This window comes from Colobus angolensis, unplaced genomic scaffold (genome assembly GCF_000951035.1).
Source record: "Colobus angolensis palliatus isolate OR3802 unplaced genomic scaffold, Cang.pa_1.0 Scaffold326, whole genome shotgun sequence".
In the NCBI taxonomy this organism is placed as follows: domain Eukaryota; kingdom Metazoa; phylum Chordata; class Mammalia; order Primates; family Cercopithecidae; genus Colobus; species Colobus angolensis.
In genome coordinates, this window is record NW_012116555.1 from 1,304,106 (window position 1) to 1,318,898 (window position 14,793).

At 33.7% G+C, this 14,793-nt stretch overlaps 1 protein-coding gene across 1 annotated transcript in view; it reads right to left on the bottom strand.

Moving 5' to 3' along the window:
* Positions 1-14,793, bottom strand: part of POT1 (protection of telomeres 1) — a 103,580-nt gene that overhangs the window by 79,919 nt on the left and 8,868 nt on the right. Inside the window, exons 3-6 of the mRNA XM_011951751.1 lie at positions 8,325-8,394; positions 6,565-6,678; positions 5,440-5,487; positions 590-704 (exon numbers count right to left, since the gene is read on the bottom strand). Of these exons, the coding sequence (XP_011807141.1) occupies positions 590-704; positions 5,440-5,448 (124 nt within the window). The 5' untranslated portion in view covers positions 5,449-5,487; positions 6,565-6,678; positions 8,325-8,394. The remainder of the gene's footprint in view (positions 1-589; positions 705-5,439; positions 5,488-6,564; positions 6,679-8,324; positions 8,395-14,793) is intronic.

Sequence of the window (14,793 nt, forward strand, 5' to 3'; positions counted from 1 at the left end):
TTTTATAGGTATTTTCTTTGTGGTTACCATGGGGTTTACATAAAATACTTTATATTTATAGCAATCTATTTTAACCTGACAATTTAATTTTAATTGCATACAAAAACTCTACACTTTTACTTCTACCCCCCACACACTTTATATTACTGATGTCATACTTTTCATCTGTTTATACTATGTATCCATTAACATATTTCTAGAGTTATAGTTCCTTTTATATATTTGCCTTTCAACTTCTATACCAGAATTAAAAGTGATTTATGCATCAATGTTGCAGAATTGCAGTATTCTGCATTTGTTTATATATTTACCTTTACCAGTGAATTTTATACTTTCATATGGTTTCACATTGCTGTTTGGCATCCTTTGCTTCATTCTTTTTCCTTACTGTCTTTAACTAGACTCTAGAATCTAAAGATCATGTTTATTTTACAAATTAAACTAGCCAAAAAATTTGCATCAGTGTTGTTTGGCAATTATAGGTCAGAACTGAGCTTCTATTCTAGGACTTAGGGTACTGATGGAACTGTGTTCCTAAATCAATAATGCATTTCTACTTCATAAAAATTCCACCAGTTTTAATACCTACCAGTTCCTTTGCTTAGATATGGGGGCTTAAAGAACTTCACAACACCGTAGACATTGACAATTGTACCACCCTTAAGTTGATTCAGGGGTGTATATATATAATTTGTTGCTGGAACCTAAAGGAGAAGACAGTGAATACATTTATAGTAAGTATTGACATTGTAGAATCATGTTATAATCATATTAGCAGCAAATCCATATAACTATATTTTATCCTTTTAAGTGCCTAAAAGAAGCTGTAACCTGAAGAAAAGGCAATGAACACAGCTTAGCTTATCCAACTAGTTTCCCTTAGAACTTTGTTTATAAATGGTACAATTTGCACACTAGCTCATAAAGGCATAACCTATAATCTAATTAAAACATTATAATTCTCCAATACAAAAGGAGCAAACAGTATATACATACAATCCCTGACTTATGATGGTTCAACTTATAATCTTCTGACTTTAGAATGGGTCTAGTAGGCTGTTTAATGCATTTTGTATTTATAACATTTATGACTTATGATGGGTTTACTGGATGTAACCTCACTGTAAATCAAGGAGCATCTGTAGTGAAATACCAGCAATACATGTCAAAACTGAAGCAATAACAGAAAACAAGAAATACTTTTTTAAAATATGTACATCTTCAATGTAAAAGGTCTAAGAAAAGAGAGTTTTATTAAAGGTAAATGACTAGGCATGATGAGTTATTTTTAGAAGCCCTGAAAAGGTAACTAGAATACTAGTCTTAACAATACAAGTTACATCGCTTGTAAGTTTAGAAAACTTTTTTTTTAAGAACACTCTCAAGGAATCTTTAAGTAATTAAATCATCCTAGCTATCTTTAAGTTAGTACATCCCCAGCTTATTTGGTCAAGAAATTGTAGCTGGGGGACAAGAAATCAAATTGTTAACAGAGAGCAAATTCTAAAAAATGCAACTTAAGAGATTTTGGTTCTATTTTTTAACTAATATCACTTCAAAACTTGTGGTACAATTTCTCTCTTCCCTTTACCCCCATGCTATTATAGAGATTTTCCGCAGGCCTAGATTTTGACTCATAACTCAAGCCAGGTTTTGAGTCATAAATGGTATAAAAAGATTTAAAATGCTAATAATGAAACTGTACCCCAAAGAATTAAAACTAATAATGCCTAAAATCTCGGGCTTACAAAATAGTAGATAAGAAATGAAAACTTACAGAAAAGTTGAAATCAGCAAGTAACAAAAATTCTTGAGTTTGCAGAGTATCAGATAAGAAAAGAAACAACTCGCTGAGACACTACTGATTGTTGAGAGCAAGAACAAACTACCTGAAATCAGTTGAAACCAAGATGGCTGACTGGAATTTGAGAACGAGCTTGCTGACATCACAGTATGAATTTCCATCACATTCATCATACTAACTCCACCGGAATTTGCGCGTGCAACCCATGTGTTAATGTGAAGAAATAACTGTGCATGCCCAAGGACTTTCCAAACCTCCCTTTTCGTCCTACTTACTAATCCGAGTATCTACTCTCTAAAACTCTTCTAATAAAATTACTGACTTAAAGACAGCACAGGGAGACATATTTGAGCTCAGCTCGTGTCTCCTTAGGTACTGACTGACTTTCAGCTTTTCTTTTCTTAAAAATTCAATTTCACAGTATTGGCTTATAGCACATCAGGTAGCGAGCTCCTTTTGCTCTATAATAATAAGAGAGCACAAGATTATTTTTTGAAGTAACTGTGAATAAGCTGGGAAAGAAAAGGGAAAGTGGTTTACAAGGATATGTTTGCATATTAACAGTGATACTAAAAAAAGCCTTAAAGGGCTTCAGATAGGTGGCCCCAACATCAAATGGAAAAAAGGACACCTATCACTCTGAGAGTTAAAATTTTTAAACTCAAATTAATTAGTTTTTCCAAGGAGGCTTCTCAGTTTAAACAAGAGTAGAATTTGCTAATGTAATCAAACTTCAATATAAAAGCTAGCTAGCTCATCAATGATTAAAAAAAGAATGACAGAATAATGGAATGGAAAGAGAAATAATGGAAGAGAAGCATACTGAACAGTAGGGAGAAAACATGTGCTTAGTGTACACTCAATACTCTATCTTAACATCTCATGGAGAGATGAATGGGAAAGGCCAGCAAAACTCAATGACACTAACCATTATAATCAACCAAGTAACTGGCATTTGTTAATTCATTACCAATAAACAACTTCTTGTTTGGCTTTCCATGTAAATCAGCAAGTATTTATGTGTACAACAGCTAAGATATAATCCTCATTATAAATTCATAAATTGATATTTTTGCTTCTTCATCATTCTCTAATGAGTTAGGTTAATATTCTCACAAGTTTGGTTAATGTACCCTTGAGTAAGCTCACACTTGAACAAGGTAATTAAATTTAAATGATTCCCAAAAAGCCCTATCTTAGTAGTGAATTAGTCTCCCTTGCTGACACAATAAATTATTGTATTCCATAAAAAAGGACTGTAGAGGGACATCCAAATCAGTTTGAACAAATATGTTAGCTAGAGAAATAGTGGAGTTAGCTTAGGAGAATGGTAAGCAAAGGCTTTCTGAAGGTGGCAACAAAATCTAAATTTTGAAGGACAAGTAACAAGGAGAAGTGATAGCGCATATTAGCATCATGTAATCAGGGGTCTGAAAATAGTTTCACACTGCTGGTGCAAAAGGCACAGGGCTAATATCTAAAGCAACAGGCATATAATATTTATGGCATCCTAACAAATCCTAGGTTAATAAAACTATTTAGTACTTACAAAAATACTTGTTGAGGTTTTTTATTGCTCACTAAATAATCTAGAACAGCACTATCCAAGAGAATCTTCTGTGATAATGAAAATAGTCTGTATCAATATTGTGGCTATGCAGGAATTTAAATGACTAGTGCAAATCATGAACTGAATTTTTAATAGCCACACACAGCTAGTTGCTCAGTATCGCACAGCACAGGCACATGTCCATGAGAAAACCATTGGCTCATGATATACTAAAGATAACTTGATGGCATTATCATTAAGTACATCACTTGATCCACATTTCACATAGACATGAACAATTTTTTTTTTTGATAGCTTAAGTGGCAGCCCATTATGGAATCAATCAGTCAAGAAAATGTGAGCACTGGGTTAAATAAGATGCAATTCACAGCATAGGCAGAAAGTTAACTAGCTGACAAAAATCAAGCACAGCAGACAATAAAAGCCTACAGAGAGAAAGACACCTAGCAGCATAATTCAACTCATTCATTCCTTTATATTCTGTCCTTCCTTCATTCATTCATTGATGGGCCATGTATTTACAGGGCGATAAAAATAAGTGTGAACGAAACACAAATAGCCTTTGCACCAATGGAAGAACAAACCATAAAAGCGGAGAGATGTCTTAGAGTTGTCTTAGAAGGTCTCTTTGAAAAGATATTTAAAGAAAGAAGTAATTAAATGAAGTACAGAAGTTGGGAATGAGATAAGCAACAGTGTTCCAAGCAGAGAAAACACATTCAGTATGTTTGAAAATCCAGGAGGTCTGGATGGCTGGAGTGTACTGGTCAAAGGTAATGACAAGACTAGGTTGAATAAAAATATAGGGGATAGTTTATGTTGGGCCTTCAGATTCCACATAATTGGGCTAGTAAAGCTTTTAAATCCTGAAGAAGTACAAGATCAAATGATTACCCTGAGTCACTTGAAAAGCAAACTTTCTACCACTGAAAAATAAAATACTCTATTTTCTAAATTCTAAAAACACCCTGGCCCTCACAGACTACACATTTAATACTATATTCTCAAAAAAATATACTTTTTCAGGAAAACAATAAACTCAAAAACAATAACTGTCAGTTTTCTTGATATCAACTGCAAGATCCATGCTCAGTTTAAAAATGTGGAAATGTGCCAAATGTGCATCTTTTGATGAGTCAGGAAAATAAAGTCAAATAGAGCTATGCCTGATTTAACTTATTGTTCAGAGGCCTTTACTATTCCTGCCTTATTTACAGGTTCACAAATATATCAAATATTTTAAATTAAACAATCTATAACAATTTTGGGAAATATACCAGAGCTAATTCACATTTTTTAAAAAGTACATCAGTTCTTTTACTGGTAACAGTCCCCCTGCAAAAATATTAATTATACTAATACTTAGAATTTAGTATCTGTATCCTATAGTCATTGTCAACTAGAAACAGTTCCTGATCTCTGTCCATTTGAAACTAAAGGTTCAAAAACATAAGTAGAACATAAACATTATATTAAACTATACCAATAAATTATTAATACCTTCTTTCCAGTTTCACTCAGCTTACAAGTAGACTATCTATAAAAATGGGAATGAGAATTTTCCTATTGCTATGAGGAAGCTCTAGCTATACCTACGCATTAAAATAATAGGAAAAATGGTTAAAAAAAGAGAAATGTATCGTAAGAAAATTACTTAAAATTATATAATTTGTTCAATTATATTAATTCAGCACAAAATTGTCTGGTTAAATACAAGCTAATGTAAAAAGAAATGAATTTGCCTATGGTTTAAAACAAAAATTTAAGGATCTTCATATGGTAAAAACTTACTTATTTTTCTTGTGTATGTATAGCTTAAACAAAATATCAGCAGATATTATTCCAGACAACAGAATATTCAGATATTGATTACTAGGTAAAATATATCACTCCGATAAAACATTATCAGCTATAAAAAAGTAAAGATTATGTTTTTCCAGTATACTGATACTATATCAAAATCAGACTACAAAGTGGACTGAATATACATATACATGTATCTATGTATGTGTGGTATATACGCGTATAGGTGTAATATTCTAAATTAAACTGAATATCATCTTACCAAAGACATTGATTCTGTAGAAAAAGCTCTTACAGATTTGACATAAACCTGAAGGAAAAAAAGAAAGAATTTATTTGTATACAGATAACCTCCAATGTGATTACAGGCTTTTAGCTGTAGTAAAAGTACATACTTGTAAAATATTTAAATTCACTAGGATGACATAAAGTTATGGCTTACAAATTAAGAGTGAAATGTGCAAAGTTGTCTAAGTTACAGAAACTTAAAAAAAAGGCAAAGATGTAAGGTCAAATGAAAATGTACTTTATTAAAATATTAGTGTTCTTACAGATTAAATTTGAAGCATAGCAATATTCAGTTCTCAGGATAGAATGTAAAATAATGCAAACTTCTACCAGCTCAATAGAAGTGGAAAATCAGAGCTGATATTCAAAATTTTTCCTACATAGAACCCTAGACGTTTTCAGAAAGAAAACAAAAAAAAATAAGGAAGTGCTTCAGTGATTACTCTAACTGCAAATTTTACCCATCTCCAGCCTAATTCATTAATTTTAATATCAAGCAGAGCCACCGCCAGCACTTATAGTACCTTTGTGCATACTAGAAAAAAAGAGGCAGATGTTGGCCTGCAGGCACTTGGCTTAGCCCAATTCTACCTAGTAGCCTCGACTAAAAAGGCAGTTTTCAAGTGTGTGTGTGTACAGTAAAGTGTTAAAAGAGGAAAGGAGAGGAAGGCCATCTTCACAATGAATAAAATAGAAGGAAAAAATCAGTTTTACCTAAAGAGGGGTAGGTGATTAATTTAAAGGGAAATCAGGTGGAGCAAAGTGCCTGATAGTATAATTACAAAGAATAATATCCAGTCTAGAATGTCTGTGCAGTTTTGAAAGTGTCATTATTAAGTATTTATTATTTCACTAAGTATTAATTAATAAGTATTAATAAGTAATTATGGAAGTATTATAAAGGAATTCCCTTTTCTATCTAGTCATTCTAAACATAAAACCAAGAAAAAACTTCTATTTTTTAAACTTAAAATATTCAATTAAAATAATTTAGTCAGACCAAGTAGTTTATCTGCAGATTAACAGAAATACTTTCAATCCCATCACTGTAGCTCATTAAATCTGCAATATAATTAGAGAATAAAAACTACATACTTACATAAACAGTTGCTTTCAGGTCTTCAAATGCTTTCAAAAATATGCAAGGTTTACCATCTCTGCCTATAGATGAAGAAGCTAAAAAAACAATAAATCTAGCCACTGCAATGGTGTCCTACACAGGGAAAAGAAAAGTTTTTGAATCAATCACCAAAATATCTATAATTTGGAATGTCATATAAATCCTTATTTATATTATTATCTTTAGAACACAAATTACTTCTATAAAGCAGAAAATTGTACTCCATTGATCTCTGTCTATCCTTATGCCAGTACCACTGTTTTGATTACTGCAGCTCTGTGATTAGTTTTGAAACTGGGAAGCCTGAGTACTAAGACTTTGTTGTTCTTTTTTAAGGTTGTTGTGGCAATTTGAAACCCCTTGAAATTTCATACAAATTTGGGGATTAGTCCTTACATTTTTGCAGCAAAGTTTTATAATCCTCGTGGGGATTATCTTGAATCCATAGATCATTTTGGGTAGTAATGACAGCTTAACATATCAAGTCTTTCTACACAAGTTTCTGCTATGTAGAAGGCACTAACCACGGAAAGTACCAAAAAAATAAAAAAGAAAAAAAGCCCTTCTTCTGACATATAGTTGGCCCTGTATCCGCAAATTTTGCATCTGTAAATTCAACCAACTCAGACTGAAAAATATTCAGAAAAAAAGTTTTTCTAAAAAATTATACTATAACAACAAAAAAAATACAAATTTAAAAATATACAGTATAGCTATTTAGATAGCATGTACATTGCATTAGGTATTATAAATAATCTAGAGATGATTTAATGTAAATGGTGAGGAGACTACACATGGGTGATAAGCAAATATTTTGCCATTTTATATAAGATTTGAGCATCCACAGATTTTTATATCCATAGGGGGCTCCTGGAACTAATCTCACACAGATACAGAGAAACAACTGTAACTCACTTTTCTACAAGTATCTGTTACTTAATAAATGTATTTATATTTAAGTTCTTCAGAAAATTAATTTCTCATACCTCCCTTTAAGCTCTACCACCTTAACTTGCTTTTTCTCCAGACCACATTTCTACCTAATATTACTTTATGTAATTATTCCTTGCATTTCTTCATTCCCCTAAAATGTAAATTCCATGAAGGCAAGAACTAAGTTTTGTTCACAGCTATAACCCCAGGACCTAGAACAGTATCTGATATATACTTAGTTATCAGTAGTTGTAGAATTTTGTAGTTTGTTTCCCATTTACTGCTCCAGACTGTTCTAACCAACCACAGGCTTCAGATGAGATCTACTTTTGTCCCTAAGTGTTACAAAGTAGCCCTTCCAAGCTTACCATGATTATTTGAGGGCTATATGGAGAAAGAATTACCCCTGTGTAAGAACAACACCTAGTTAATAAGTACATCTATGTAACAAGTAACATGTTGAAAGCCAAGTTTTAAGACAGTTAAGCTGCTAAGATGTTTAAGTCACATAAGTGAAACTAGAAGCAGGAAGACCAGTTAGCTACTGCAATGGTCTAGATATGAGAGTAAAGGGCCATGAAGTAGAATAGAAGAAATGGGAGGGAAAGGGAAGGGATATTTGGGAAAAACTTTGCTAGACGAAAGACTAACTTTTCATTCTATAGATTTTCATACTACTACTAATGTACTACCTGTCAGAAATCATTTATGTGTGTGTATGTGTGTACATACATACACATCTATATGAAGTCACATATTTGTATATTACAGGGAAAAAGTAGAAATAGTTTGCTTATACTATATACCTTGTAGTCCAATCTGCAAAACAGCTGTTTTATTTCCACGATAAGTTAAAGAGATAAGTGAAAGTTTTCCCTGAAATGAGAAAAAAAAAATAGTTATAAAGAAAAGTCAAATGAATTTATAATAAAACCAAGACATAAATAAAAATTAGAATTTTTATAGCAACAGCTTTATCTTTCAAGAAGTCAAAGTACTGTGTTCAGGTAACTATTTTAAGACAAGGAATAGTGCTGAATTCGTTTTTCTAGAGAAAAATCAGGTCTACAAATACTACAAGGTTTATAATATAATTTCTTAAGTAATCCTATTAGGTAGGTACTATGAGTTCCTTATTTTGCCAATAACCAGATCAACTTTGGCTTTGTTTTAATCTGTAATATTGTTCTCTAGAAAATAATAAAATGATGTTAGCTCCTAGAAAGAAATGAAAACTTAATAAAGATTTAGAAATGCAAAACGGAAATATCATAAATATAGTGTGGACAAATCTACAGATTAAGACACAAGTACAGTTTAGTCTTTTTCAGCTTCTGTAACTAACCAGCTCTGTCAGTTTAAAAAAAGTTATTTGAGTCTCAGATAAAATGAAGTGTTTAATCTGGTTTCTGTAAATAAAATTTAAAAACAGATCCTATTAGCCTCCCAGGTTAATATTCCAGACTTTGATACAGCTAACAAAAAATACATCAATTTTACTTATAAAATAGAACTCAATTTTACTTATAGGAACATAAATAAAAATATGGTTATCAACAATGCATAATGATTCACAGTCAAAAGCAAAAGTAGTTACATTTAGAAGATAGAAAGCTGAAAAAAGTAACAACAACAAAAAGTTAAACAATCTGTAAATCTCAAAACTTTTCTTGACCCAGCAGAGTTGAGGTGACAGGGCAACCAACTGAGCAGAAATCTGAAAAAAGCAAGGTACTTCTAACAAGAATAAAACAACTGTTTTATTTCTGTCATAAGTTAAAGAAGAGATAAGTGAAAGATTTCCCTGAAATGAAAAAAAAAAAAAAATAGTTACAAAGAAAAGCCAAAGTTTATAATCACACCAAGATATAAATAAAATTTTTATAGCAACTTGCTTACCGAAATGACAAATGTTCCCAGACATCTGTAAGAAAAATTCATCTGACACTTTTAATGAATTGCTAGAGGCCAAGTATGGGGCAATGAAAACACATGGAGCCCCGGAGCTGCAAACACAGGGGAATTCATATTCATTTACATGTGCTTCTCCACAGACCTGACAAGGTTCAGGACAGAAGTAGGGCAATGGCAGCAGCAGTTACTGCACGAAAGGCAGGAAACTGCTTGGATCTTTCTCCTCTTTCTTTCAGAAGAAAGGCCTTAAAATGCTGGGAGAAGGGCAAAAAAACATGTCAATCCACGACTATTGGTGGAAACCCACTGCAGCTGGAAGGCAAGAACAGAAAAAAAAAACCTTCTATCCCTGTCAGGGGTGGGCAGGAACAGGTATATAGGTGAAAAGCCCAGACCTATACAGCTAGAGGCAAAGCAGGATCATTGAGAAGGCCCCACTCACAAGACCTGGGACCTAATGCTACCAAGACAGGCTTCACCAGAACAGAGAACATCTACCCGTTGAAGGCTAACCAGTACCTAGTAAAAAGTAACATGGTCTACTACTGGAAGAGAAGACCTTGAGCAGGGAGAGAGACCTTATTTGAGGCAAAGCACAAAGGAAAGATCTAAAACTAAGGATGGGGAAGACAAGAGAAAAATCCTCTAGTCAACTAGCTCTGATCCTACATACAAAGTAACTCTAGAGGAATATGAAGCCTCTAGTGCATTGAAGAACCAAAAACAACAAATCCCAAACCTAACTCTACCCTTGACTAGATTAACTCAACGCACCACACTAAAGGCCTAGCACAAAGAAAGACCTACACATGCCCAGAAATAAAACTACCTCAATTTCCACTGTCCTACACAAGACGTATTGCTTTGAACAATAACATACGAGACATACAAAAAAGGCAAGAAAAAACACAAAGCAATCAAGAGAACCACAATCAATCAGATTAAATGACAACTTAATCAGGAGGGGTAAAGCTGAATAGCTGCCCTATATAAACTCCTAAATGCATCATTTCAACCTTCCTCACTGAGAGTACAAGAAATCCCCTTCACACAGCAGGAAGATACCTGGCCCTCACTGCATCGCTCTGAATGGGGAGGATGGGCAGGGAGTTATCGCTGAGATATGCTGAAATGGAGCAATTGCTGAGAATAATATAATTATGTGGTGCTGAACAACAGGGATACATTCTGAAAAATGTGTTGTCAGGCAATTTCGTCTTTGTGTGAACATCAGAGTATGCCTAAACCAACCTAGATGGTATAGCCTACTATACACCGAGGCTATACAATATAGCCTATTGCTTTTAAGCTATAAACCTGTACAACATATACTGTATTAAATACTGTAGGCAATTATAAGACAATAGTAAGTATGTATCTAAACATATACAAACCTAGAAAAGGTAGGGTAAAAACACAGTACTATGATCTTATGGGATGGACCACCATCATATATGCAGTGCATTATAGACTGAGATGTCGTATACACTGCATAACTGTAATAAGAGTCTGACTCTATTCTACAAATTCTGTTTGCTTTTAGGACAAAAATGAATTAGTATAGATATAAAAAACAAACACATCCTGTTATGGACTGAATTGTGTTCTCCTAAATTTCAGGTTGAAGCTCTAACCCCCAACAACTCTGAATTTGACTGTATTTGGAGACAGGGCCATTAAAGAGGTAGTTTGGTTAAAAAGAGGCCATTAGAATGTGCTCTAATCCAGTCTGATTGGTGACCTCAAAAGAGAATGGGACATACAGAAAGATACCAGAGTCTCAGGCAAGCACAGAGAAAAGGCCAGGCGAAGACACAGCAAGAAGGTGAGCATCCCTAAGCCAGGGAGAGAGACCTCAGAAGAAACCAATCCTGCGGCCACTCTGATACTGATCTTTCTAGCCTTCAGAACTATGAGAAAAATAAATGTTTAAGCCACTCAATCTGTGGTACTTTGTTATGGCTGACTTGATAAACAAATATACACTTTTTTTTTTTTTTTTGAGACGGAGTCTCGCTCTATCACCCAGGCTGCAGTGTAGTGGCCGGATCTCAGCTCACTGCAAGCTCCGCCTCCCAGGTTCACGCCATTCTCCTGGCTCAACCTACCCAGCAGCTGGAACTACAGGCGCCCGCCACCTCGCCCGGCTAGTTTTTTGTATTTTTTAGTAGAGACGGGGTTTCACCGTGTTCGCCAGGATGGTCTCGATCCCCTGACTTCGTGATGCACCCATCTCGGCCTCCCAAAGTACTGGGATTACAGGCTTGAGCCACCGCGCCCGGCTACACTTCTTAAAAACTGGGGATTTTCTAAGCTCAATGACCCTCAGATGTGCTACAAACTCTATGTGCACATTATGTACCTGGCCTTGCCCCCATGGGACTTGGGGAGGAAAGAAGAACTAGTGCAAACATGAAGTTCATGTTCCCTGCTGTGCCAATAAGTAATATAATACCTAAATCTATTTGAGTGCCTTGCCTCCTTAACAGCTGAATCTAGAGAAGTGTAGCATGCCAACCTACGAGCTATATCATATACTGTTGCTTAGGAACTATTTGAACACTTGACATTTACTCAAATGAAATAAAAACCTATATTCAGATAAAAATCTGTACATATATATTTACAGTTGCATTATTCACCATCACAAAAACTGGAAAGAATCCAAATATCCCTATACTGGGCAATAGATGAATAGGTTGCAACAAAATTCTAATCACCAACAGAAAGAAATACTACTGAAAAAAACAACCTGAAAGAATGTCAAATGCATCATACTAAGTGAAAGAAGCCAGATGCAAAAGGCTACATGCTGTATAATGCCATTTATATGACATTCTTGAAAAACAAAAACACAGTGCCAGGAAATTGGTAAGCGGTCATGAGTGGTTAGAGTTGGCAAAGCAGCTAACTATAAAATTTTGGAAGGTGATGAACTACTTGATTGTGATTGTGGTTACATACACATTTGCATATATTTGTCAAAACTCATAGAAGTCTACACAAAAAACAGAATGTAGCACTAAAATCCATTTCATAAAATTCAAAAAACATTGACATCTGCAGATTAGAAAAGGGTATGTAAGTACACAATAGAGAGCTTTTACACAATGTAAAAGAACACAAATACCTCAATCTTTTTTTTAAAAAGCGAGCATTCTACATAGCTTGTTAACCATGAGAAATACATAAAAGGTATTTCCTAGTTTTAGCCCTACTAGATACTAACGTGTTCACTTATAGCTAAAAGAATTCGTTAATAAAAATGTTAAAATTGGACAGGGGTGATAGCTCATGCCTGTAATCCCAGCACTTCGACAGGTCAAGGTGGGAGGATTGCTTGAGGGTGCGAGTTTGAGACCAGCCTGGGCAACACAGAAAGATCCTGCCTCTATAAAACAAAATTTTTTTTTTAATTAGCTGGCTGTGGTGGCATGTGCCTATAATCTCAGCTACATGGGAGGCTGAGGTGGGAGGATTCCTTGAGCCAAGGAGTTTGAGGTTACAATGAGCTAGGATCACACCACAGCACTCCAGCGTGGGTGACAGAGCAACATCCATCTCTTAAGCAAACAAATGAGAAAATGTTGAAATTAAAAAAATATTTCACTAATATAAGTAGGAACAAAAATAAAATAAGAACTTAGCAAACTGTCATAGTATTTAACATTTCTATATCAAGCACACAAAAGAAAAGTATGTTAAAATTAGATGCAGCTTGGAAATAATCACTATTAATGATATGTCAAAAAGGAATCAAATCATGGCACTTCATTAATAAATACAAGTATACAAGAAATATCACACTAATTGACCAGATGTAAAATAAGTTGAGAATGCTAACAAGCATTTGATAATCATTTAAATGCAATTAAGTAGAAAAGACCAACTGTAATTCATAACACTTCATTTAATAAGAAAGAAAATTCCAGGAAAATAAATATAAATAAAAATTAAAAAGAAATAGGTGAGTAAAATGTGTTACAAACAAATGTCTACATGAAAAATATAGACAAGCAAAACTGAAATGTAGATTTCTTTTTATTATCAGATATATTTTGTCCCTCACTCCCTCAACTAACATTAAAACACTCACTAAAAATGCATTCAGAATATTGGATATGGCAGACAAAAGGTTCAGTGAACTCAAAGAGACAGCAACAGAAATTACTCAACTGAAAATCCTCCCTGCCACACAAATAATACACAATAACAGAGAAAGGAATAGAATCTCAGAGATCTGTGTTACAGTATCAAATAGCCTAATACATGAACATACACATGTAATTGGCATCCCCAAAACAGAAAAGGGCAATAATATGGCAGAAAAAAAATATTTCAAGAAATATTATCCAATAATTTCCCAAATTTGAGGAAAAACACTGAATAAATCCAAGAAGTTCACTTACCCACAAAGGAGAAATTCAAAGAAAAAGCATACTTAAGCACATGCCAGTCCAACTGCTAAAACTAAAAGATAAAATAGAAAGGGGACAGTAAAAAAATGCAAATCACATACAAAATAGAAGCCAGAAAGCAGTGGACTGGTATCTCTACAGTCCTAAAAGAAAAAAAAAGTCAACCCAGAATTCTATATCCAATAAATACATCCCTCAAAACAAACATGAAATAAAGCCATTTTCAAATGAATGAAAGCTAAGAGAAGTTATCTCCAGCTGAAATATATGAAATGGCAGATGTCTTTCAAGATGAAGGGAAATAATGCCCAGATAAAAATGGATCTACAAGTAAAAGTGAAGAACACCAGAAATGGTAAATATGTCAGTAAATATAAAGACCATATTTTTTCCTTCTTTTAATTTCCTTAAAAGACGAATCATTGTTTAAAGCAAAAGTAGTAATGTAAGGTAGAGTTTATAATGCATGTACATGTAAAAAATATAACAGCTCAATGAACAGGGGAGTAAGTAAATGGAATTTCACTATTATAAGATTCTTATATTTGTCAAGTGGGAAGAAAACAGCAGGATATGAGAAATAACAACTGTAACATGGGGAATGGTACAATAGTAGCTATAAGTATGCCTTAGTAAGGATGCATATTGTTAGCACTATCATAACCACTAAAGGAACAAAACAGGTGTTGCTCAAAGCCAATGGAGAAAATAAAATAGAATAAAAAATATTTAACCCAAAAGAACTCACGAAGGAAAACAAAAAATAGGAAAAACAAAGGGAACTCAAGTCGTTTCACAGACAAACAAAACCATATCAATAATTATTTTAAATAAGTTGACTATGCTGATTAAATAGTGGGACTGTCAGACTGGATCAAAAAAACATGATCCTATTATATGCTAAGAGATAATTAAAATACTAAACCATAAATAAGTTGAAAAA